Source organism: Pholcus phalangioides, unplaced genomic scaffold (genome assembly GCF_987345545.1).
Source record: "Pholcus phalangioides strain wild (caught in Gottingen) unplaced genomic scaffold, Ppha-v1.0 ptg000008l_1, whole genome shotgun sequence".
In the NCBI taxonomy this organism is placed as follows: Eukaryota; Metazoa; Arthropoda; class Arachnida; order Araneae; family Pholcidae; genus Pholcus; species Pholcus phalangioides.
The window spans coordinates 43,079,739-43,105,733 of record NW_028301601.1 but is presented as its reverse complement, the minus strand read 5'-3'; the positions used below and the strand labels follow the sequence as shown (position 1 = coordinate 43,105,733).

Sequence of the window (25,995 nt, the reverse complement as noted above, 5' to 3'; positions counted from 1 at the left end):
GCTAAGTGCAACTCCCTATATTTTCCTGCAATTTTTTTCCATGCACAAAATCTAGAAATAGAGCAGCTTTATTTCCGCACTGTATCCAGGGATTATGTTCAAATCCTTATTTACCCCCCAAAGATCTATACTTCTTTTAATCACGAACTTTACCACATATCAGTAACATGCCTACCATACCAGGTTACTTTTACTCCAATATCATTGAGTTTATGTAAAGAAAAATCTAAATTTAAATTTTGTGATTTAAATCAATGAATTTAAAAAAAAATAGATTGATTTAAATCTTCGTAACCCTGTCAAATACTACTACTACTACTAAACCACACATGCACCTCGTCCATATTCCTCTGTGGAACCTCTAACGAATTGGTACATGTTGGAATGTGCGTGTACGTGTAGTGATACCTGGCGTGAAATTTGTTTCTGTGTAATGCTTGTTATGTGTATTGCTGCCATCTGCCACCAATTTTTCTAACTATGAGTGAAGTGTAATGATTGAATAATTTATCGTTGTAGGCCTATTGCTGTCTGTGGTGAGATTTTTTAACAGGGAGATTGGCCCTGTCAAATACTAGCAACCCATTTGCTCACCATAAAGTTGTTAAGCGAGATGACTAGCTCCGATGGATATTTTACATTTCACAATAAGATTCTCATTTCGTTTTTTTTATGGTTTTTTTTTGTATCCTGTGTATATAATATGACAAGTGTAAGATAATAGATGAGATATCATGCCCCCAATTTGCTTTTAAAACATGCCTTCATCCTAATATATGTACGCTCATCCATCTTCACGAAACCCCGAATCTTTTCTCCAACTCCCAACCCCATCTCGTCTGTAATCACCAGAAAATTTGTTAATCGCGACAGTACCCAATTGTCCGGGGAAAATTTGTTGTAAAAATTTTGTATGTTATGTTTTTCTTTTCTTTTTTTCTTTTGACACAAAATAAAGTGTTCCGGACTCTGCCCCGAAGCTGGGCTGGAAGAAATCTCGCCAACGGGATAAGTCCAGTGGCAAAGTTCTGGCGTTCGTTCATTCATTCATTCGTTCGTTCAGTCAAATACTAGTAATTTAAATTATAGCATATTGCCTTTTATCATTTCCTCGTGGCATTCCTATGTCATTTGCCTTCTTCATTTCAGAATTGTGTTTCCGTGGTTCCGCATCCATTTCCTGCAGAATACTAAGTGATCTTTTGTAGCTAAATTTCGCCAATCAAATAATTTATTCATCACGCTAGAAATGAAGTTGAGCTCCCAACGATGTGTCTATATTATTAGAAAACGCGTATTGCAGAATCGTTGTATCTAAAGTCATCATTAAAACACACAAGCTAAAGCTTTCTTTTCTATTCTAAATAGCAAAATAAAGTGCTCGAAGCACATTGATTAGTTAGTTTGAAATTCCTCTATTTATTCGAGTTATTAACTGCGTAATAATCGCACGCATTCTATGAAAGACTTCTCCGTCAGTATTTTGTACGACCAACCATCATGGAAAACAAGATTTTCCTATTATTCTTCCTACGAAGTTCTTCCCACGCAAGACGTCGGCTTTTGCAAGTCTGCCTGAAGCGACGTTATAACGAGGTTTGTTAATATATATTTTCTCGTAAACTTTCAGTGGTTAAAAGATCTTTGTGATACGACATTTTCCAAGGAATATTTTTTTCAGAATCTTTTCTCACAGACATGAAATTTCCGAAATTTACGGATATCGCCATCTTCTACCTGCCTCATCATCGGTATTAGACCATCTTAGTTATAATCTCGCGAGTATATTATGCACATTCGGAAATTAAAAAAAGAAATAAATAATACAAGAATGCTCTGTTTAGAAGTTTCCCGGCGTACATAGATCACGGTGAATTCCGAGTCACCTAAAGATTCTCCATTTTTCCTTTCACTGATATAAGTCGATTTATCTACCGTTACTGCCCCACAGGCATCAGACCCAAGGAAAAATGAGAGTTCTCCGTCGCTTTTATCCTACCACGTTTCAAGCAGAAAGCTCTAGAAAAGTGAGAACGCAAAAGAAAAAGGACGTAAAAAAATGAGAAAACTTCTCCAACACTAAAAAATATTGGAACTCTGTTTAAAACCAGTTTAAAAGAGAAGAATAAAAAAAAGATACATTTACCGCGTATACACCAAAAATTTTAATGTACAAGCTCTGATGTATCTCTTCATTTTAAATGAAAGGTATGTATCAGTGCACGTACCTCGTTTCTTTCCTTCTGTCTTCACAATGGAAATAGATCAAGTTTTTCTCTGATATATGAAAAAAGGACGTTCTTTTTTTTTCTTTTCCCGGAATAGCGATTTTATTCCCGAAGGATTTTCATGTGAAGGCCGTTTCTTCGAGAAAAAACAGGACAAACACAAAGCCGGGATATTTTTTTTTGCTGACACGAAAAAATCGAAAGATCTCACCGAAAATTAGGGGAAAAAAATGATTTGATGTAGATCCGTGTAATGGAAACGTTATCCTGGAATTAGTAAGGATACCCAGTTACTTTATCCCTCCCCCCCCCAACCCCCCCCCAAAAAAAATGCAGAATTTCGAGGCTAGAATACAGATGCGTATTCTAGATATTAAATGCATGTTAGCTCAGTTCACCTTGCACTTGCCTTTCTTGAAATTCGGTGGCCCTCATCCAAATCCATAACGGGGGGGGGGGGGGGGGGGGTAGGCCGGTGTTAGAAGATGGCTGATTTTGTTAAGTATATTTTTCGGTAATTTTGTCCCCCCCCCCCCCCAAAAAAAAACCATCAGTTGCCCCCTCCGAAAGAAATTTCTGGCTACTGCCCTGCCCTCTCCCCACCAATCTTTCCATCTTCGGGATGCGCATGGCCGTCCTTTTAAAAGAATCTTTTCACAATAGATCAGCAGACACAACATAAAAGTCACTAGCACAAAAAATGATTTCTCGTAATTTCCTGAGTATAATCCGCACATGCGAATTTCGGCACTTCGAGGAAAAATGTCATACAATAATCGCAAGAGAGGCGCACAACCCGCTTGCACAATTTTCGTTTATCAGTAATGAAATCTTAGAGAAAGGGAGGGGTTCCCAAGTTGTCACCCGATTTTTTTTTCAAAGTCATGTTTTCGAGACATGAGAGAGACATTTTGAGTAAAAATTGACTTGCCAAAAATGATGATCATAATACTTCGACTTTTGAGTGATAGATGGCGCCATTCGATGAAAAGAAACAAAAAAGTTGACACGATTTCCGAGGACGGGAATCGAACCCGCACTCAGAGCTGGGTTAAGCGCTTGACCTTTACGACTTGTCCCTCACTTCAACTTAATAACTCAGCTGACGAAATTTTGCTGACAAAGTGGGTGGGAGTTCATAAATCTGCTGTCGGTACACTAGCATTCCTTTCTTCCGATTCGGAAGACAACACTGAACACATAACATTCATTGCTCAGACACACACCTGTGTATTATAGAATTCAACATTTTTTGAGAAGAATCAATTCATTAAAAGTTCATCAAAAATGTCCAATGGGAATATTTGCGTTCTAATCATCCAATCTTGACCAAAACCGTTACTTTTCATGAGTTTTGTATTAATGAAATGTTAGGTACCATGGTAAATAGTTTAGACCAGTGGTTCTCAACATTTTTTTTTTTTGTCCATTTTTAATTTATGAAAATAATGAAAAATAAAAATAAACATAATTCAATACAGTAAAAAATAAATTATTTTCAGTCAATGCAAACTGCGCTTGAAGACGGCACAATGTTACTAAGTTACTGTAATGGATGAAATTCGTATTATTTACGAATTAGTTTTTCTTGGGTAAATGTTTATAAGTAGTTTTATTCAGAATTATCAGTTGCACCTTCCAAAATACGCATTCTTATAATGATAAAAATCGCCAAAAATGGTAGCAAGCAGTTATTTCATTTATTCTCTTCATACAGATGAAAGTAGTAATGAGGACACATATATATGTGTGTAATAACATGTCCTGACTGGTTCATCATCGCCGAACCAAAATCGCTGAAGCGCTATTCAAGAAATTTGGTCAATAGTTTTGTTTTACGACGTAAAGACAAACTACGAAGGGGTTTTTCGAAATTCAACCCCTAAAGGGAGATCAAAGTTAGCATTCATGAAATTCGGTGTGAGAATTTCAGTAAAGGAGGGGGGGGGGGGCTCATAGTGGGAAATCACGCTGAGCTTAAACTACTGAGGCTATAAATCTGAAATTTGGTCAGTATTTTTGTATTGTAATGTAGTGATTCACTGAGAAGAGATTTTTATAAATCCCCACCCTCAAGAGAGGGGGAGTTTCGAAGGTTATATGGATCAATAATCACTGAGCCGAAATCGCTGAAGATATGAAATTTAGTCAGTATTATATAATGTAGATACCCACTAAGACGGGATTTCTGAAAATTCAACCCCCGAAAGGGTCATGAGGGGTTCAAATATTATATGGAGGAATCATCACCGAGTAATTTTCAGATTACTAAATCCACGCCAGCGAAGCCGCGAGTAACAGCTAGTATTACATATATCAAGAACATGGGTTGATTTTGTAGCCCTAATCCGAATTAAAAATAATAATAAGCGTGTGAAATTTTAGAATATTCGTTTGAACCATTCTTTCCAGAGAAATAATGTACACAAAAATATTTATTTTGAAACAAAAAATGAGTTTAAATAATTTGCGAATATGTAATGATTCATTATCAGAATTTCAAACCATCATAAATTATAAATAATTAGATTTCAAATAAGAAAATTATCGGTTTGTTGACTTTAATTTCGATGCGGTGAGCATTCACCATGAAAATCTGATGTCTCGTTAGATGACTTGCTACCTCGAGGCTTTTCAGTTCAGGAAGTAAATAAAAGAAAGAAAGGGGCAGAAAGAAAAGAAGGAAGGCAGGGGATCGACTGTGTGCGTAAACGTCTTTAAATTCCACTTGCGCTCAATCAGCGACTCGGTCCCATTTATATCTCTCACATGACTTTCACATTTGTAAAACGTTTGACTTCGATCAAGATTCATTCCTAAAATTTTCAACATTTGAATTGTGACGTACCACGCATACGCAATGGCATATGCATTTTGCATAGCTGAGAATTTCGTATATAAGTATTGAGATATAAATAGTCGAATTATTATAAGCTTTACGTTCCCCACTAACTTGTTCAGGCTCTCTGAACAAACACATAGCACTAATTTGTCATTGCAATTTGGAAAAACAAAGCGTGCAACTATTTTCAGATTTTTCCCTATAGTAACCAAATAAGTTTTCGACCTAGTTCTGTTAAAGTCCTTATTTGATATTTTGAATTAAAATCAAAAAAAAAGTCACCTTCACTTAGATTGCAAAATGTCAAATTCAATAAAGTGGCACTGTATAAATATGTACATTCGTCTCGAAACTCTATAACAACGTAACAAAGCTTAAGGCAAATTGGATAAACACATAAAAAATCATAATACGCTAGTTTTCGTGATATTCTTAAAATTTGTTTCTTCAAGAACTAAATTTCAGCGTCGGCATTGGAATATCCTGCCAACCAAAGGTCTAAATTAATTTTTCGTTGCTTCGTATTTATGACCTTTTCTTAAGGAACATACTGACTAGCCTGGGGGGGGGAAGAGATTATAAAAACATATATCCCTAAAAAACGGGGTGTCATTTTCCCTTTTATTTTTTCCAGCAATAATAGCATGACACTTTCTTTTCAGCAGAGGCATTGGATTGGCACCCCTCAAAAGTCATACAAAAATACTCCACAGCAATCATTCTTTATTGGATTTTCTGACCCACACCCTCTTCAACAGACCACTCAGTCCAGCTGAGGATAACTTTATACGACACTAGATGGCTATCTATCTGCCATATCCCCTCATTTTGACAAACTCATCTTTTCACCCCCTCTACTTCTAGGATTACATATATACTACCATCACTATAACCGGTGCTCAAAAGAATGTCAGTGAATGGTCAACAAATCTGTATTTTTAATGCCAACCTCTTTGTATGTCAAGTCTTAGGACCATTTCCTGTCTGCTTAATTTTGCGAAGCCTCTTCTATAGTTTATATTAGTCTCCCAACCTTTTTTCTCCCATCGCCCCCAATACAATCTAACCCATAGGATCCAATGTTATACCCGAGCGAGAAGCTACTTCTCCCGCCCCCCGGGAACATTTTATCGCCCCCCAGGGGGAGTTAACGCCCACGTTGGGAATCACTGGTTTTATCATGGCCTACTGTCAACCCCACAACCTATATCGTAAAACCACCCCCATTTACATGCAACTCTTTTTTTCAATTCAATTGGTCGACGCGTTTCGGCTCTTCAATGGAGAGCTGTCATCAGGACCTCGTGGTCAGAATTCACACGAATGAGTCGTGGAGGGGTGATGTGTACGTCTGGTCGTCCGAAAAGTTCGCCTTTGTATTTGCTGCGTCCGAGTGGTCTTTGGATGCGAATTGGGGAGCCATCTGTTGCTCCCCAATTCGCTTCAATGGAGAGCCGTTCTGATGACGGCTCTCCATTGAAGAGCCGAAACGCGTCGACCATTCGACCAATAGAATTTGTCTTGAAAACGTGGCAATTTTTGTATCAAAGTTTCTAATTTTTGTGATAAAACTTTTTTTTTCCAAATACTTCATATTAATGTTACTTAAATGAAGGGGAAACATTTTCTGTAGTTTGTTTGGAATTAAATGGTTTTCTTAGGGCCCCCCCCCCTATCAATAGCCTAAGACTCCCGGTCGAGAACTAGATTTAGACAATTCAACAGCAGATAATTTAGAGCTCATTATCCACATATTCATCAATTGCAAAATACTGATTCTTAAAAATATTTTGAATCTGATAAAATCGCAAGGGGGGGGGGGGGAATGGAACCACAGATAATAAACCCACAAATACCATGGGTTTACCACTTTTAATTGTATTGCTCAAACAACAACTTTAAGGCGTGTGTGCCTGCTCTTTGTGCACAATGTTCTCAAAAGCTGTCATTTGTTTTGTTTCTACCATCGCATTTCAAATCATCCTTGTAGTTCTTTGTTCTCATGCGAGAAAGTTATTATGTATAGTATAAGCCAGTGTTCCCCAAAGTGGGCAATATCGCCCCCTGGTGGGCGATGGAATGGTCCAAGGGGGCGATAGAACCTACTGATTTAACATAGGATCCTATGGGTTTACTTGAGTTGGGGGGCGATGAGAGGAAAAAATTATTGATGAAGGGGGCGATGGAACAAAAAGTTTGGGAGACTATGGTATAACTATATTCTGGTGGAAGTTATGAACAAATGCAATCTTTCAATACTGATAAATTGAGAATTCTTGTCACAGAATATTATGGCTTCTTGATACAAAAACAAAATCAGCCAGCCAGTTTTTTCCAGTACTATTTTAGCTGAAAACTCCATTTGAAATGCAACCTTTTCGGTATATAGCAGTTTTGAGACTAATTAAAAAAATACATCATACAAAATTCTGACACTTAAAGTAACATAGGCTTCCTTAAAAAGACTTTAAAAAATAAGTTTTTTTTTCTAATAGCGGAGATAGCCAGCAAAACTCTTAGTTCATGCCAGATGCTGTACATGAAAATTTGCTCAAAAATATTTAGCATTACATAAATATATAAACATAAACCGCTTCTTAACAATAGAGACAGATCGTTCTTTATTCTTGTTTAATGTACAAACATTACACCAACCGCAAACAAAAACCATACAAGTGTACATTCATACAATGAATCACAAAAATCAAAAATCGCCGGATGATCACAGAAAGATGATACAAATGACTTGGCGCAAAATTACAAGAGGTCGACCAATATAAATTTCAAGCATTTATTACTGCTTCCTGCGATTCTGGTTTCCACCCCCTCTGTGACCAGGACCACCCCGACCACGAGCTCCAAATGTACCTGCAAAAATTTTATATGAATAGCAATAATATCTCAATCGTTTTCATAACATGCATGAATATAATAACCCTCGATAATATTGCTCATGTCAGGAGGTAAACGAAAAACAAGTATTGGAGGGATAACTTTATCTGAATTCTAAAATTTTTTTTAATGTGTGTGCAAAAAAGTTTTTACATTACTCTTTATTACATATTTTTATTACCATTATCCTTACATAATCATAATGATATATGATTTTCTTAGTGCCACTTCTTGACTTCATGTGGCCTTTTGTGTCTCTGCTGTCTTATAAATAGAAAAGAAAGAAGTATTTTGTGAATTCACTGTTTAAACATGTACAAAAAGGCAACAACCATAACAATGTATCTGCACTCACGATCTTCATATTTGATTGGCTCTAGTAGTATATCTTCATGTATTTCTCTTTTGTCCACTGTATAAGCTACAGGCACTGAAAGTCGTTATTATAAGCTGATTTTCCTTGAATAAATAAATAGTCACCCCTCCTAGGGGTTATACTGAATACCATTTCTATCATCAGCCTTTTATGTTGAAACACACATTGAATTCCGCATTTCAAAATGTAAAGAAAAACAGTCACAATCTGAAACTTGAAATCTGGTTCTTCGGTACACAGAGAAGGGGGGGGGGGGACCAACCACCTAGAACTCAAAATTCAGCTTGCTATTTAGAAAGCTTTAAATCAAAAAACGAAATCACAAAATCATTTCAGGTCCTTGTGTTCTATGAAGTTAGGTAATGTGTCATAATTGGGCCTGTACTGCTCTGAATATCGTATATCTTCTGATTCACTCAGACATTTGTGATTCTGTACTTTCAAAATTACAGACTCACTGTGTAATATGGGTGGTTACAAATAGTTTAAGATAGTCAGACTTAATTTTATAAATGTATTTTGTCACGAGATCTCTACACAAGCAACCTAAAACCTTTAAAAACTTTTTAAAAATCTAAATTACATAAAAACCTTATGTATCAGCATATTTTCAATAGCAGATTCAGATTCTACACCCAGAAATCCATAAGAATTGATGTATCCCATGGCAGATACAAAATGGCTGCTGACTAGCAACAATTAATACATGCTGTCCCAAGTTGTTTGCACAGTGAATATCTCTGTAACCATCGACTTTTGAAACATACTTTCAATTACAAGAAGTTTTAAAATGATTTTATTTACTTAAAATCTTAAAATTTGTTTGAGTGGTTGTTAGGGAAAAACAGTGTTGAATGCGGAAAAAATCATTTTACCCGCATTTAACACTGTTTTTCCCAAATTTCCACCATTTTTCTGTTATCAGCTTTACCCGAAGAAAAGTTACAGAGAAACACCTAATGCAACAATGCTCACTAGAACAAAACTCATCCCCAGCCAAAATATGTTCAACAAGACCCTTGGAACTAGTGAGAACTAAATCTAAAATAGAAGTACCCCTAGTAGCTTCTGATACCTGCTGACATAAAACATTATCAATCACCACCTTAAGAAAGCATTTCTCATATTGATGTCTAGCCAATAGGTTTTCCCAATCGATACCTGGAAAATTGAAATCCCTTAATATGACAACCCTCTTACTTAGGCCTACACATATGGGAAATTTCATGAAGTTTGAAGATGTAGATCCGTATTCTGCGGATTATAGCAAACTCTTACCATAAGCTTATGACACCTTTTGTTTTCAAGCTCAACACATTTAGTTTCAAATATCACTACTTTGTATGTTACACTCTCAAGCCTGCAAACATTATTTCACGTAAATCAAGAATACCCCCCCCCCCCCCAACCTCCTTTCTTGCAGATCTATTCTAAAAAAAGTATTGTATCTGGTGATGCACAAGAAGGATTCATCATCACTGTTTGCCCAAGATTCTGTATATAATGGCTACAAGATGTAGACCCTCTGCAGGGTTGCAAAAAACCCAGCCCAGGCAGGGGTTTTTTTGGGCAAAATGGTGAAAACTAAATTTTTTACTGAACAATTTGAGAGAATATACGCTATCTTGTATGTGCGTCCTTTTTTCATGTGTACATCATTTATTATGTCTGAATATACACTTTTCGTGGATGTTAAATTAAATATTTGATTAATAAAATTGACATTCCTATTGAGTAATAATTGTTGACCTGAGCACACCTACTTCTGAGTAATATCTGAACCTTGAGTCGTATGTGAAACTGGGGCAAGAAGATTGTTTGTGGTAATATAAATGAATTTGGATAATGAAAACTCAATGATGACGAATTAGATAAAAGTTAAAAAAAATGCAAATAGGTTTGGTGAACATTCAGGGTTTGTTTTTTGTTCTTTTAAATGTTGCTACCAAATGATAAAAAAATTATAGTTTTAATTCGACTTCAGACTTCTTATTATATTTACACACAACTACTTTTACAATACACCTATATAGAATACAGTGATATAGTAGAATATCAATATACTATATATATATATATATATATTCAAAAAATATACATATTACATTGTTATGCAATATATTCTGTTTACGCACCACTTGAAAATGCTAATTTAACCCTCGGATTCTTTCTAACATAATTAGATGATGAGCTTAGTAGGCTGCTGAATCAGTCATGATTAGCAATTTAGAGAAAAAGATTTTTCCTCTTGGGCATACAGGGCAGTATATTTTTAACTATTTACACAAATTGATGGTTAACGAAGAAAAATGCAGAGCACGATTTTATAATCAAGAAAACATAGATCCTAAATTAGATTTTCACTTTTTCAAGTTAGAAAATAATGCAATATTTATAAATGGAAAGACAATGCTTGATAAATCCCAGGCACTAAGCCACGCTGGCGACTGAAAAATCAGCATTGGCACTTGAAATTTTCTATATGTAGTAGGTAGGTTAAAGTCTAAGAATGACAAAATTTTCTGATTTCATGGCAGTGTGTTTTTCAACTTGAAAAGGTGAGTATACATTATTAAGGAACGTCTTCTTGAGGGGAAAAAAACTATGCTTGGATTATAAAAAATTTGGTTGGCCCCTAAATTATTATTTTTTTAAATTTTTCAAGCCCCATGGAAAGAAATTTATCCAAAAGTGTCCTAAAAATAAAAGCTTCAGCTATGCAACCAGAACCATTGGGGGGGGGGGGTTGCTTTTTAATTTAACCCAAACTTTCAGGAGCTTAAGTGGCTTGCTTTTCCTTATCTTGAATTCCTCACTTCAAACAGTTTGAATAACCCTGCTTCATTAAATTCAAAAATGCAGGTACAGTTATTTGATTTCTGCCTACAGAGGGACATGGCAGACTGCATCAAAATGGTAGAAAACAATGGCTAAAAGGTGAAAAAACAACAGGTCTTTTGAGCCAAGATTTTTGTAAGTATATTCCTGCTACCTCAATATCGGGTGGGTGTCTTTTCTCAACTTTCAAGTTTGTTCAAAACAAGCTCCAGAATAGATTAGGCAATGAAAAAGCTGAAAAAATAGCAAAGTACCACCAGTTACTAAAAAATTCTAGTGAAGAAGACTGGTAATGAAAGAAGTTTTATAGGTTGTATATATGTAATAGGTGTTTTTTTGAATAAAGCATTTTAATGTGTAATCTCTTGTGCGAATATACTAATGAAAATTGTTTTCATATAAGTTTTCAATCTTCTACTGTCTTTTCCCAAAAATAAGACATGGTCTTATATTAATTGTTGCTCCAAAAGATGCATTAGGGCTTATTTTCAGGAGATATATTTTTGTTTTTAATGTACAAAACAAATCTGAATTTATGCTTTAATTTTTTTGTGACTATATTTCCTGTAGAAACACTGGCCCCAGATCTTCCTTTGCTTTCTTAGAATGAGCACTTCTTGTTCATACAGTCTGCTTGTACTCAATTTCTAAAGGATCAATCACGCAGCTGTCACTGAGTTCATCCTGTCCCTTGAATTGTTCATCTAAGTGAGGACCTTGCCGTCTCAAAGGGATTTTTCATTGTAATCATTCTTTTCTATGCACAAATGGTTCTTGAATAATTTGTTTATAACAATATCAAAAGTCTAAAGATAGCCAACACACACACACACATTCCCACGATTCATTACTCTTTTTCCCTCTTGCCCAAAGTGGCCATTTTTGGGAATTTAAAATCACTGAATAACTTGAATAACCATTATACTAAGTAATGATATTATATTAAGTATGCATGCCCCAATAACATTATCACATATTTTATTATTACTTTATAATTCAATAGAACTATCATGTATAAAATCAGAGCAACAAACATAGAGAATGTGTTAGTGTGGCTGACAGTTTTAACCAAAGCTTATTTTTTGGAGAAGGGCTAGTGTGTGTGTGTGTATATATATATATATGTATTACAAGCATCCTGAAAAATCATGCGAGGAATAGTTTGGGGAAACACTGTACTTTTTGTTCTAGTCTGTACCATGTACCTAGTCTAGGAGCAAAAAAAAACAACTGTGACCTACGTCTACAGTAAACTCTACACGAGTCTATCTTAAACCTATCGTAAATATCTAGACATATACTTTATAACAGTATAAAAGAACTATTACAAATATATTTTCAGTAAGAACCTAGCCTACGTACCTCGACCACCTCCTCGACCTCTTTGGCCTCCCATGCCGCCTCTCTTTGCATCTCCTCTGCCTCGTCCTTTCGATATAATATCCTCCTTGACCATGTCTATGACCTCATCAGGAATCCTCATGTATTTGATAGTGCTTCCACGAATGTAACACTCTGGCATTCTCCAAAATCTATCACCGTCCTATATAATTTGAGAATATTAAAATCAGAATGCACAAAATTATACTGCTTTAAACTGACTTTAAAAACAAAGTATTGAAATTAAACTTCTCTAACCCAGAAAGTAATGGAGGGTATCCTACTGGTTAAATGGCATGCTTCACATGATGTACTTACAATTTACTTGATTTAAAAAAAATGTACAAAAATTCACTGCTAGGTGATGCCACTGCTCAACAAATTGTTCTACAGATGTCCCCTTAGTTTTAAACAATGCTTTCTACCTATGTTCTGGGTAACTTACTGCATCTGGGTGTGTTAAAGACTGTTTTGCAAGTCAAAGCACAATTAAAAGCAAAAGAAATATATTGAATATTCTTAGATTCATTTATCATACAGCAGCACCCCCCCCCCCCTTCATATATAATGAATACTCTTTACAGCTAACTACTGTACTTTCATTGATACACACCTTGTAGCATTACACCCCAATAAGAATTATTTGTTATAAACCAGACTTTCATTATAACAGACAACCTTCAGCCCCTATTAGTCCATTTATGTAATGAGGTTCTACTGTATTTATGAATAATCTGGAATACATGACTAACATTTCTTGACACGCTGGTTTACCTAGTTTTTTTCGGCATGCTGTCTAACACAGGGGGAATACGGTAACTATATTTGTGAATAATGCTTCTAGTGGTGTGAAAAAATTCCTCAAACAATAATTGCAATAACGCACAAGATTTCCTGATCAATAATTATGCCTCACATTATTACGACATATGTCCATATATGTCAATTAATGTGAAAAAAGAAATCAAACTGATGAACTATATACTTACCCGTGATGTACAGATAACTTCTCTGAGATTGATATTCATCCAATTGTCACAATTCACAAGATGACCGTTATATGTTTCTCCATTCTTCAACTCCACAAGCTGTTGAAATTAAAGAAGTTTCCCACCAACATTAGGAAAAGTCCACATTATGAAAAAAAACAAGCAAACCAAATTTAAACCATTTAACTCTATAATGCCCAGATCGCCCCAAGTCGGCCAAGTAGGTTAATGCCCATAACCGCCTCAAGTCGGCCCAGCTAGGGGATATGGGTATGTTTTGGTGGGCTTTTGTCACCAACGGGGAAGAAGATGAAAGCTCTTGTCAGAGGTGGGAACGGAAAAGACAACTGCAACGCCCTATCAATGGGATTTTAAAAGCTGATGTACTAGAATGTTCCTTGAGAATGAACTAAGGGTACTCAATGCATTTCACAAAGATATAATACTGAGAGGAAAGGGGTGTTTTCAGTATATATATATATATATATAGATATAGATAAATTATCTCCCGAAAATCCATTGAAATGAAGGGGGTAAACGTCAGTGCAAAGGGTGGCATGAATACAAACTCGTGGGGAAAGGGAAAGTGGCCGAAATTTGGACGAGTCCACTTCGAACACAAAAAAATTTGGTATTTTCACGACCCTCCCAGGTTTTCTATCTGGGCGTTAAAGAGTTAATAAGAATTTTGTAAAATTTTTTTTTTTTCAGAGGGTGATTTACATAGAAATTAAAAAAAAAATCTTACAATTATTATTGACCTTGATTTTGCCCTCACAAATGTTTTTCTTTCTTTCTTTCATCTTTCCATCAAATTATTACCATAAAATTCACAGTTTGTAAAATTCAAAGAGAATCACAATCTGATTGAGAATTTTCCTAAGTGGTGTCATTCACTGAAAAATCAACTTTAAGTTAATTTTTAAACTTAAGTTAATTAAAAAATTTTTAAGAAATTAATCTATGTTTTGAAACTGTTCCTAATTTCAAAGCAGCTTGAATTCAGATTTAATGCTCGCTTTCCAATACTTCAGGATTTAATTTTATTATTAGTATTCTTGATTGAAAAACGAGAAACATGCTTCATAGGTCAGACTTGATCAAGTCAATGTAAATGTTGGGCTGCAGGTAAATCTCTGCTAGACTTTTACTTCACAGTAAAATCACTTTTATCCAAGCTAATTTCTCTTACTCTATTGGTAAAACTTGTTTTTTAATAAAAATTTCCTAATAATGTTTTCAATGTTTTCCTGTAAACAAACAATTTTATGTTTGTGTACATTGCGCTTGGTTGAGTCATTTGTAGCAAAGTCAGGGTATGATAAAATCATGTTTTTTTAAAAAGAAAAAAAAAATCTGTTTTTGAATTAAATTAACTGACTGCTTATTAATTAACCCTTAATTGGTGGATTACTGGCATTGTGGTGCAATTTTGACTCTAACAAGTATTAATGCATTTAAAAAATTCAACAAAAATACTTTTCTTTTAAAAAATATGTTTTTTTACATCACTTCATTCATCTATCAATCAAGTCACTAAATAATTTTCTTCAATTATTATCTGAAAATTATCTGTTACCAAAACACAATTCGAAAGAAATTGAGAGATATATGATGTTTGTAATGTTTTGAGCAAAAAATCACTTATTAAATTTTCGAGCGCAATTTTTATGATTAAAAAATGAACAAATATTTTTAGAATATACTCAGAAAATGAAATTTATAAATTTAAATAATATTTACCATATTTTCATAAGCACCAAAGTTAGTCATATTCAAAGTCTAAAACACAAACCTTGCTCTAGAGGCGTAAAATTCTAAAAAATAATCTTTCAGATAATCAGGGTTGTTTGGTAAACCACGTTGATTTAAACCTTGTGGTTTCAACCACAAGGTATAAAATGATATAAGTGGTTTTTTTTTCCAAAAAGTCTCATAAAAATTGCCTGATTATTTTCATATGAAGTATCTTAGTTATTTAAAGTTGCATACAAAGTCAAAATTTCTCATTCTTACCACATTTTTTAACCTTTGGCTACATTCCAATGCTCTATCTTTAGCATGATATAAGGATTGCATCACCCATCTAAATGTTGTGTGGTGTATTATCTCACAGGGGTTATTTTTCCCTTCACAAAAAAGCAGCTACAATAGTGACACCATCATGATAGGGACAGGTGGTCTTATAATACAATAAAAACACCATCTGTCCCTAAAGAACAAAAGACTAGTGTATACTAGTAGTTACATTACCTCACAGACATTTTCATTTTCTTTCCCATAAGAAGTAACACATCCCCTGCCTTCTTAATATTACATATTTTTTATATACGTTCGCCATTAAGCCCAGTTAATCAAGGTTCTACTGTATATTAGTAATAGATTTATGAAAAAATAATCAGCTTTATACAGGGTGATTATAATTAAAGTTTTGATTACAAACTATACAATAAGAACTACTGGTCAGAGTGATGAAAATTTGCATGGGTACTCCTGAAAGAATGGAAATTTCTTTGGCAAAAGAAAAAAAAGTACAAGTAGTGCAAAATGTGTAAGTAGATGATGATGTACTTGGCCAGCAGTATAATCTATTTTGTGCAACCACATCTCATTTCTGCACTTCAACAGCATCAGTATGTGGATAGCACAACGGTTAGATTGTGTTGGGGGGCCGATATGAGAAAAAAATTTCTGAAGAAGGGAGCGATGGGACAAAAAAGCTTGGGAAGCTATGCTCTATACAACATCATTTTTTTCTTGGTCTGCAGAATATCTTTATATTAAAGTTTCACTGTATATAAATCACACTTCACTCACAATTTGAAATATACATGGCAGCACTAAAAACAATTCACACACATACCACTAGATACACACTCAAACACTAATAGTATCCACATACACTTCCCGTGCAACTCAATCTGTAGTTAATTGCCTCTGGCGATGAACCAGAATGTGCCCGGTTTGAAAGAAAAAGAAAGATCTTCTATACGCCTTTTAATCAAGAACTTTACCATATTTCAATAACATAAATACCATACCAGGTTATGTTTACTTCAATATCATTGAAGTTAAATAAAAAAAAAGAAAATTTGAATTTTTATTTAAATAAATGATTTTTTGAAATAAGTGATTTTAATCATGAAATCAAACTAATTTAACTTGGCTTACTCTTGCAGCTTGTTGTGCGGCAATGAAACTTGATGCACAAACAGAAGAAAATGGTATAGGTACAGCAGGGGTTCTCAAACTATGTGCTGCCAATATTTATCCGGTTTTTCGAACTAACAAAGATTTTTCAGAGATTTTTTGTTAAACTGCTCCTGGGGAGCCCAGGTTTTGATTAGGGATAGGGCACAGCGGGTGGAAAAGGTTTGAGAACCTCCGGTATACAGAATAACATAAGAAAGATCAAAAAACATGAAATAATGAAACAAAAAACTATCTTACCATGGGATGGTTCTGAGCAGTACGTAACAATGAAAGGGGTAGCTGCCAAAAAAAAGAAGCTAATTATGATAAAAAATTAGTGGATCTGGCTCACAATTTTTTTTCATCTAAAACATTACAATCAACTACTATTTCAAGTAAATAAACTGTTTGAACAAAATTTCCTGCATTTAATCGGCTTTGATGCAAAAGATTTGTCACAAGCAAGTTCTTTATTATACAATTAATTCCAGAATTAATGAAAGAAATAATTTTGTAATTAAAGAAATAATTGTAGAATAAGTAAAAGAAATAATTCCCGGGTTTGACAAAAATTCATAATTAGGGGAAGATGGAGCACAAGAGTGGACCGACCCTTAAAAATTTATTTTTCACTTTTTGTGAACTAGATATTTTTAATTTATGTTAGACAATTAAGTAATGAAGGTTTACAAACAAAAAAGTATATGGTCGAAACACATCTTAGTTATTTTGCAGAAGTTTGCTGTTTTTAGCTGCATAAAGTAAAATATTGCTCCATCGATATTTGAGATTTCTTGACAACAACGACAGGAAGAATGCAAGAAAAAGAACTTAGTGCTGAAGCATATGATACTCATTTACTTGTAAACCTATATGAAATATATCTATTAACAGCAAATAAAAAATCTTTGGTCCACAATACAATAGGAAAATTTTAAATGTTGAAATACCTGTTATTTGGAAATTTTAAAACCATTCTTAAGCCTCTAACTAGTATATAATAGGATATAGTTTGATTGTCAAAAGAAACTACTAAATTACGTTATCTCAATGTGCTAATTTAAAATAAAGACCAGTAAAATGCAACATTTTTTCTCGTCTTTAAAAAATAGTTCAATTATTGCGTTCTCACGTGATGGGCTGAAAACGACTAGTAATTTCCAGTGGAATACTTTGTTTTGGTTTACAAAATATTTTTTCATACAAATAATTGAGATAAACTATTGAGATTGTTTTGAGAAAATTCATAGGTGAATAGTCAAACTTTGTTAATCAGTCACTCTTGGGAGAGCAAAAACATGACTTAGTAAGAGGAGTGACTCGTTGAACGGAGTAAGCCATAGCTGTGCCAATTTCTGCCTGAGGACAATTGGGACTTCCAAAACCAATAAGAGGTTTGACTGTTTAAGTAATAGAGGGATATTCATGATTTTTTTTTTCAGGTAGATTGGTTCATAAATTTCAGAGGAAAAAAAATAAAAACTTCAAAAGCGGTGCCCACCTTTCCCTACTGAAAGAAATTGTTTTAGAATTTTTGAAACAAGTAATTTCAGAATTGGTGAAAATAATGACTTATAAATCAACGACAGAAATAATTTTGTAATTTCTGATAGAAGTTATTCCACAATCAATAAAAGAATAATTGCATAATTATTGAAATAAATGATTTCAAGCATTATTGAGAAAAAAAACAATCAAAATCATTGAAATAAATAATAAAAGAATCATTTAAAGTAATTTCAGATTAAACTTAATCTCAGAATTAATTAATTAAATCAGTAATTAAAAAGAAATAATTACTTCTGAACCAATCAAAAAATTTAGTTTCAACAATAAAAGAAATAATTTCAAAAATAAGTCTTCAATTATTTTTGTCCCTGTTAAACACAGCTTCAGGATTGGATGAAGGAAAATCCAAAGCATGTGAGATATTAAAGTTCAATTTAGTTTACACACAGAGCTCCCAATCAAAAAATTATAAAAAACAGGGAGGAAAGAAGCTACCCCCCTTCAAAGACAACATAACCATAGCCTTAAAAAAATTTCATAGCACTATTTTAGTATTCTATAAGATTGACTCGAGCCAAAGCAAAATGGCAGAAATGACTCCATAAAAAAAAAATTTTGGGCCAAAACAGTGTACTAGAAACCATGGATGTCTTTGTCTCCTCACACTAGAGCAGTGTTTGGGATCCTATGGCTTCACTTGAGTTGAGGGGTGATGAGAGAAAAAATAATTTCTCTGAAGAAGAGGGTAATGGAACAAAAAGGGAAACTATGCACTAGAGTCAGACATCTTAATGCATGGCCCGGAGGCCTCAAGAGAAGGGGGGGGGGGGGGCTTCACACAAACATGAGATAAGGTTGAAATTTTCGAGAATAAGCATGTAAATTTGCAGGTTATAGCCTCAAAAAAATCACTTGGCCCGGGGGGCCTCGATGCTCTTGAGACAGCCCTGAGTAGAGTCTCGATAATCTGAGATAGCATCAATCCCATCCATCTCAAATCATCAAAAAACTCAAATTATCCAACAAAAACAATATAAAAATGTTTTAAATGTTAAGTTTGCTTAAAAAGACAAGCGAGAGCAGTACTAGCATATTTACTGTACTTTTATTCTTGAATAAAGATTGGATGGGAAAGGATGTTTTTAACAAATGTGAATTGTGAAAAGGGAGTGAAGATGGGAGTGTGACTGGGAGAAGAGTTGGGGATGATGATGATTGATGCTGATAGCTTTCAACTGACTTTCCAATGATTTTACCCAGGCAATTAGTGGACAATACTATTGTCTATCATTACAAAGAAAATGCTCACTTTATCAGTAACCCCCAAAATTTAAAATGGTCTACATCCATTTAAGGGGAGTAATGTAACTATGTAATATTTTATCACACCAGTTTTATCCATTATAGGACTGGGGACTCTGTCTAGTCTCTTTCAAACTGAAAAGTACTGTACAATGCGTATGTAGTATTCCTGGGGAAAAAATAAAGAAGTTGGGTTCTTGTAGGGAAAAAAAATAAAATGGGTCTCAAGAAGGAAATTCAAAAATTTTTAGTGCCTCAGATTATCTGGAAACTCGAACATTTGGGGCTAAGGTTTTTGAGACACTACTGTATTATGTTCCTTTTTAGGAGTCTTCCTAAATCCAGAAAGTCTGTCAACTCTTTTCCTCACAAATTATAAAGACCTGTTTTTTTAAGAAAGACGCTCCTTCGAGACGACTTCAAAAACACAGCACCAGCCAAATTTTTTAGGAGCCAAACATGTTTGTTTTTGCACAACAGTCTTAAATAATGTTTTTTCGACTTTTCTAGGACTTAGTGACTCTTTCCCGGGATGGAAGGCACTTCACTATGAAGAAAGTTTTAAAAATTAACAGCTGGCTGATGCCACAAAGATATATTTAGGAAAAAGAGAAAATTCAACTGCTCATGCAGGGAATTGAACCTACGTCCTCACATTTTCCGGGCAAGTGCCCTAGACCACTAGACTACACAGGCAATGAATATCTTGATCTGGGCAATTGTGGGTTCGATTCCCTGCATGGCAGTTGAATTTTCCCTCTTTCCTAAACATATCTTTGCATCAGAAAGTTGTTAAAAACCTTGATATGGATAGCAGAGAGTGACATCATCCTCAGACTTCATTATGAAAGAATAAAATTTTGTTTCATCATCTACAAACACTGATCTAGCAATCATGTAAGAAGAATTTTAGGCAACAATACAGATTTTCTAGTCACCATAGTGACCTGACATCTGGGTTTGTCACAAGTCCTGCTTTACACAACTTATTTACGTACACAACCCAGATGGGTTCTTAGCTTTCCTCTTATGCCTTGTGGTCAGCTTATTTGTGACTTATCCTTAAACAGATGTAAAAGACAATCTATTAGAATGCTAGACCAGCGGTTCTCAACCGGTGCTCTGCGGAGCCCTTGGGGCTCCTTGTGCACTCTCCAGGGGCTCCGCGGCCGCTTGAGGAAAATAAAAAAAAACAGTAAAGCTAAAACAATATAATTAGAAATATTTTTAAATAGTAAAAATAAATCAGTAACTTTGATGAATAATTAAGAAATGATCCTACGGGGCTCTGCCATAGAATTTTTTTTACTAAAAAGGGCTCCGCGATTCAAAAAAGGTTGAGAACCGCTGGTCTAGACTATTCAGTTTCATATGTTAAGAATCTTACACCGAAAAGAAAGTTCGCACTGAAAGCATGCAAGTAGTCTATAGGATTTTTAACCATTTAGCTACTTTAGCTTAACCATTGATATTACATAAAATAACTGGAAACTTTTCTGGAAGAGAAATAGACGCATATATATTGAAATTTATTTTGAAGGCTTAATTACTTTAATACTTAATACTTTATTTAAATTTATCATCAGACTTTGAAGACAGTAATTCTGATAATTGCGTGAAAATTCATTTAACAACGCTGCTGTATTATGTGAAGATGTGCATCCATTTCAACTGAAATGTTTGCTAGCCAAGGTAGAAATATCGCAAGGAAACATATTTGTTAGCCAAAAAGTTTGTCGGCTGAAGTTAGTCCAGATGTCATTGCTCATACCAGACATAAGCTCAACTGGTTTAATTATAACATGAACATAACTTGTTTGAAATGACCATAGTTAAGAGCATAGACTTTAAATACTCACAGACTGTTCGGAAGAATTTCTTACATCAATTTACGGAGAAAAATTAAGTAAAATATTTTAAATGAACTTTTTATGCAAAAAAACTCAGTCTCATCATCCTCTCCCCCCCCCCCCCCCGAAAGTCTTGATGGTTATAATATGACATATATTTTTCCATAACAAGTCATATTTTGGGTGCTTCCGAGCTATTGGTCATATTTTAGGAACTTTCAAGCGATACATCATTTATGTGGTGCTGACATCTGGCATCAATTTTTCTAACCATGAGTGAAGTGTAGTGATGGATTAGTTGCACCATGATATGCCTGTTGTTCTCTGTGGCGAGACTTTTTGAAGGGCAGATTGGCTTACATTTGCACTTTGAAGTTGGAAATTCTACTTCATCTACTAGACTACTACTACTACTAGTAGCGAACCACACATGTTCCTCATTTATATTTTTCTGTGGAACTTCTAACTAAGTGGTACATGTTGGAATGTGTCTGTATGCGTTGTGAACTTGACACGAAGTTTGTTTCTGTGTAATGCTTATTATGTGTAGTGCTGCCATCTGCCACCAGTTTTTCTCATTATGACTGAAGTGTATTGACATGACATGACATAACATAACACTCGAACTGGGAGGAATTGCAAATACAATTTTTGCAATAAAAAATTGTAAAAGAAAAACTCTTAGTTAATCTAGAGGTCAGTGACGAACTCGCATCGCGAGGTCCTGGGTTCGAACCCCACCATCACTGCAGTGGTGGTCGGCTGAAGTTGGTTCTCAACTTTGAGGTGCGAATGCAAGCCGATCTCTCATTTAAAAGCCTCGCCCCAGAGAGCAACAGGCCTACAATGATAAAATCTTCAAACATTACACTTTACTCCTAATTCAAAAACTATGTGGTAGATGGCAGCACTATAATAAGCATTACACAGAAACAAGCTTCATGTTAGGTTCATAACACAGACGTGCACATCCCAACATGTACCAATTCGTTAGAAATTCCGCAAAGTAATATGGACAAGGTACATGTGTGGTTTAGTAGTAGTCTTTATGATGAGAGTCTACCCTGAGGGCTGGGAATCAGCTAAAAATTTAATTCTGATCTGGACTGGAGCAAGGCTGGTTGCAAGAGCTTCTCTTATTTGTCACCAGTCATGTACCGTTTCATACATCAATCCCTTTAAAGCCATTGCCAGCAATAAATGCTTATCTTGAACTTCGCACACCACTGTACTATGCCATAAGCTGTCCAGAAACGACGTCCTTCCGCACATCAGGGATGCTCGCCATACTACTTCGAGAGGAATCTAAAGGAAATTGGTTCAGAGCAACATCCACAGCAGATAAGGTATTTGACTCCTGCAGCTCCTGTAACTCCAGTACCAGTGCTCCCATTAAGAAGACTGCAGCGTCTTCACCCTGACAGCTCACTGGTGGCACTGTTTGCTAGCGATGATCATAATGAATACGTAATCTAACAAAGCCTTGAAGAAGTTTTCAAGGTCTTCAACAGAGCTTAAGAGTGAATTGGACTGGGTGAGTTGAACTGTCAGAGGGGAAATGAGGTGCTCCGCCCTTTTGTTGTACAATCCCTGACTGGTCACACTTTTTATTGCGTCTTTTGATATGATCTTATACAACTTTATATAATTGTTTATTATTAGTGCCTGTTGCACTTTGATTTTCAATTCATTTATTTGATTCTTCTATTTTAATAACGATGCACTACGGCAATCAAAAACACTACATTTATGAAAGAAAATAATCTTGTATACACTCTATTTATAATTGGTTTCATTTATACGGGTATCACGTGTGTGCATGCATCCGTTTCTATATAATATACACTGTGTAGGTCCAGTTTATTTCTGTATATTCTCATTCGATAATTGAATGATTAAATAAGATTAACTTATCTTTTCAAATTTCTTCATCTCCAATAGTTTGACATGTTTTGCTAATACAACATTCAGTATTAGTGCTGTTATTTTGAACAATTTTTTTTTCCACTCCGGAATCCGAATTTCAAATAATTTGAACTAGCGATAAGTTTTTTGTAGGTCACTGCACATTCAATTTAGTAAGATTTGGCTGCATATGTAATCTTTGACCTATCACTAAATTCTGGTTTTGCTGGAGATATCCAGGTCATTTATAAACAAACACTACATTCCTAGCTACATTGCAGAAATTTAGCGTATCGTGATCGGCCGAAATGAGTGATGAGCCATTACATCACTCAGTGAAATTTTTGCTGGCGACATTTAACAATAAAATATACTTAATTGTACTTAAATTTAACATCCGCAGTTGGAGCAGTGGTTACAGCACACAACTTGCGTGTCGAAGGTTGTGTGCTTGATTCCCTATGAAACGCATCCAAGATTTTCCCCCTCTTTTCCATCTTTGCTATCATTTATTGATTCACTAAAAAGTGCTGGCCAAAATGCTCACGCTGCTCCTTGCGACAGAGCCAGGGTGTCTTGTAGTTTCTCCAGTTATAGAAAGATCTAACCGCAAGTAAACTTTTCGTCTAATCATAACAATATCACTAGTGCAGTGTTGTTGGCCATGCTTTTGTGCATAAATATAACTACTTTTTCCCCTTTTAGGTAATTTATTTTTCCAACTTTTAGCATTAAGTTTTTTAGAGTTCTACAAGTGGGCCCTGGGGAATCCAGGCACCCCGATTGGGTACCACTGCTATAGAGTATCCATTAAGTCATCCTATTGTTTTAACTGTCAATCTTACATAAGATTAATTTATTTTAACAATACATGCTGTCTGTACAAATAAGAATATTACGTATTTACCTTGCAGAGCTCCCACTAAAAAAATTAGAAAAAGTAGGATGGAGTAGGGTACTCCACTTAGACAACGTAATCGTAGCGTATAACAAAAATATCCCTAAAAAAAAATTTTTTCCAATTAATTTTTTTTTCATAGCACTATTTCAGTAGCCTTATCTTGTAAGATTGACTCAAGCCGAAGCAAAATGACAGAAATGACGGTTACCAAAAACAAATTTAGGTCAAAACAGTGTACTTAGCAACCACACAGATAATTCTTTTCTCTCTCTCCTCACAACATACCGTGTAATTACATTTTTTTTTTTTTTTTTCGAGTCTTTCACAGTCCAGTCTGTCACACAACTCCCTTCAACAATGCACACAGCAAATGATGAAGACACGTAAGTTTTTTGAGAATGATGCTCTTTCAAGACCACTTCCAAAAGCACAGTGGAAAATGCGTAAATTACAAAAGGTCTGATATAAATAAGTCAAGATGGACCAGATGGTTTGATGGTTGTCGCCAGTCTTTGTTTTACTCTTTTTTTAAAAGGATTTGTTTTAGATTTTAATGTTCAATGTCAGTGTAATCGTTTTTGACAAATGAAGCACTTTCATTTCTAGCTCTTCGCTGAGCATTGTAAATACTGTTTATATGCTCTAAAAATACAGAAGAAAATTGAATGCTATCGGGTATAATCAGAATCCCCAAACCTAGAATAGACTTATGTATTCAACTGCTTTGGAATACAAACTGTTGTTTCACCTAAACACAAAATGTACACCATAATTTTGTATGATGTATGTTAATTACTGTCCAAGACCATATGAGATAGTAAATACAAAATTATTTTTTACCCCAGGAAGAAGTTTTATCATTTATAGACTATAAGGTTATTTGGGGGGGGGGGAAGCATACATTCCCCAAAATAACCGTAAAAAACTACAATTTGTGGGTTGGCAGAATCATCAATCTCAATCTCAATACATTTGTATTATTTGGCATTATATCTATGATACCCTCCTCAATTAAAACCAATTATACAAATTTTTTGATAGGATTTGGTAATAAAGTAGGACGAAACCGAGACAGTAGAATGAGTGGAAGCCCTGGTATTGAATGCCTAAAATAAGCTACATACAATATCGCGAAGAGCAAACAAAGAGAGAGAGAGTGAATCATTTGCAATGGTTAGTGTGTTATACACTACAACCCATTTTGAACCTTTTCACATTCCAATGATATCTTTAGAGATGGTTTTCAACGAATGTTAGGGCGTGAAGAATAAAATAATTGAAAAATGGTCACGCAGCGAGAAAGAAAAATGACTTTTTTTTATAAGCGGCGGGAGGAGGAGATTGAGTAACAAAAACGCTGCACGTAATCAATTAATTTCTCCATTAAAATTAAATTCGTAAAAAAGCATTAATTCCTCCTCACCATCGTCAATTCAGCGCCGAAACTCAACTCGTGAAACCCAATTCAAACAAAACTCGTGTTTGTTTACAGAACCGGTAAGGAATTACTCGTATAAAGATGCTATTTTCCCACACGCACGCACTTTCGCAAAATGTTGACTTGACTTGACTTGACTTGTTTTACGTCCTTTTGTACCAACCTAGGGTTTTAGGACGGGTAGAAAAAAGAAATATACAAGGTTAATGTGTTAGTTTGTTAGTTTTTTAGGGTAGGAAAAAAAAAAAAATTTTGATACATCAACATATATGGAAACTACCATACATTTAGAAAATTATAAAATAACTGAAACATATATATAACTATACCCATTCACTTTGTATGTACCACCT

At 34.8% G+C, this 25,995-nt stretch overlaps 1 protein-coding gene across 1 annotated transcript; it reads right to left on the bottom strand.

Annotated features, from left to right (window-relative positions):
* Positions 1 to 7,664: 7,664 nt before the first annotated feature.
* On the bottom strand, positions 7,665 to 25,715 carry LOC149084323 (U6 snRNA-associated Sm-like protein LSm4). The gene is made up of 5 exons (XM_089234691.1): positions 25,628 to 25,715; positions 16,996 to 17,037; positions 13,546 to 13,644; positions 12,539 to 12,719; positions 7,665 to 7,938 (listed from the first exon to the last, which is right to left on the bottom strand). Exons 1-5 carry the CDS (start codon positions 25,628 to 25,630, stop codon positions 7,865 to 7,867), a joined length of 399 nt encoding a protein of 132 aa, XP_089090817.1. The 5' UTR covers positions 25,631 to 25,715; the 3' UTR covers positions 7,665 to 7,864.
* Between the last annotated feature and the right edge of the window lie 280 nt (positions 25,716 to 25,995).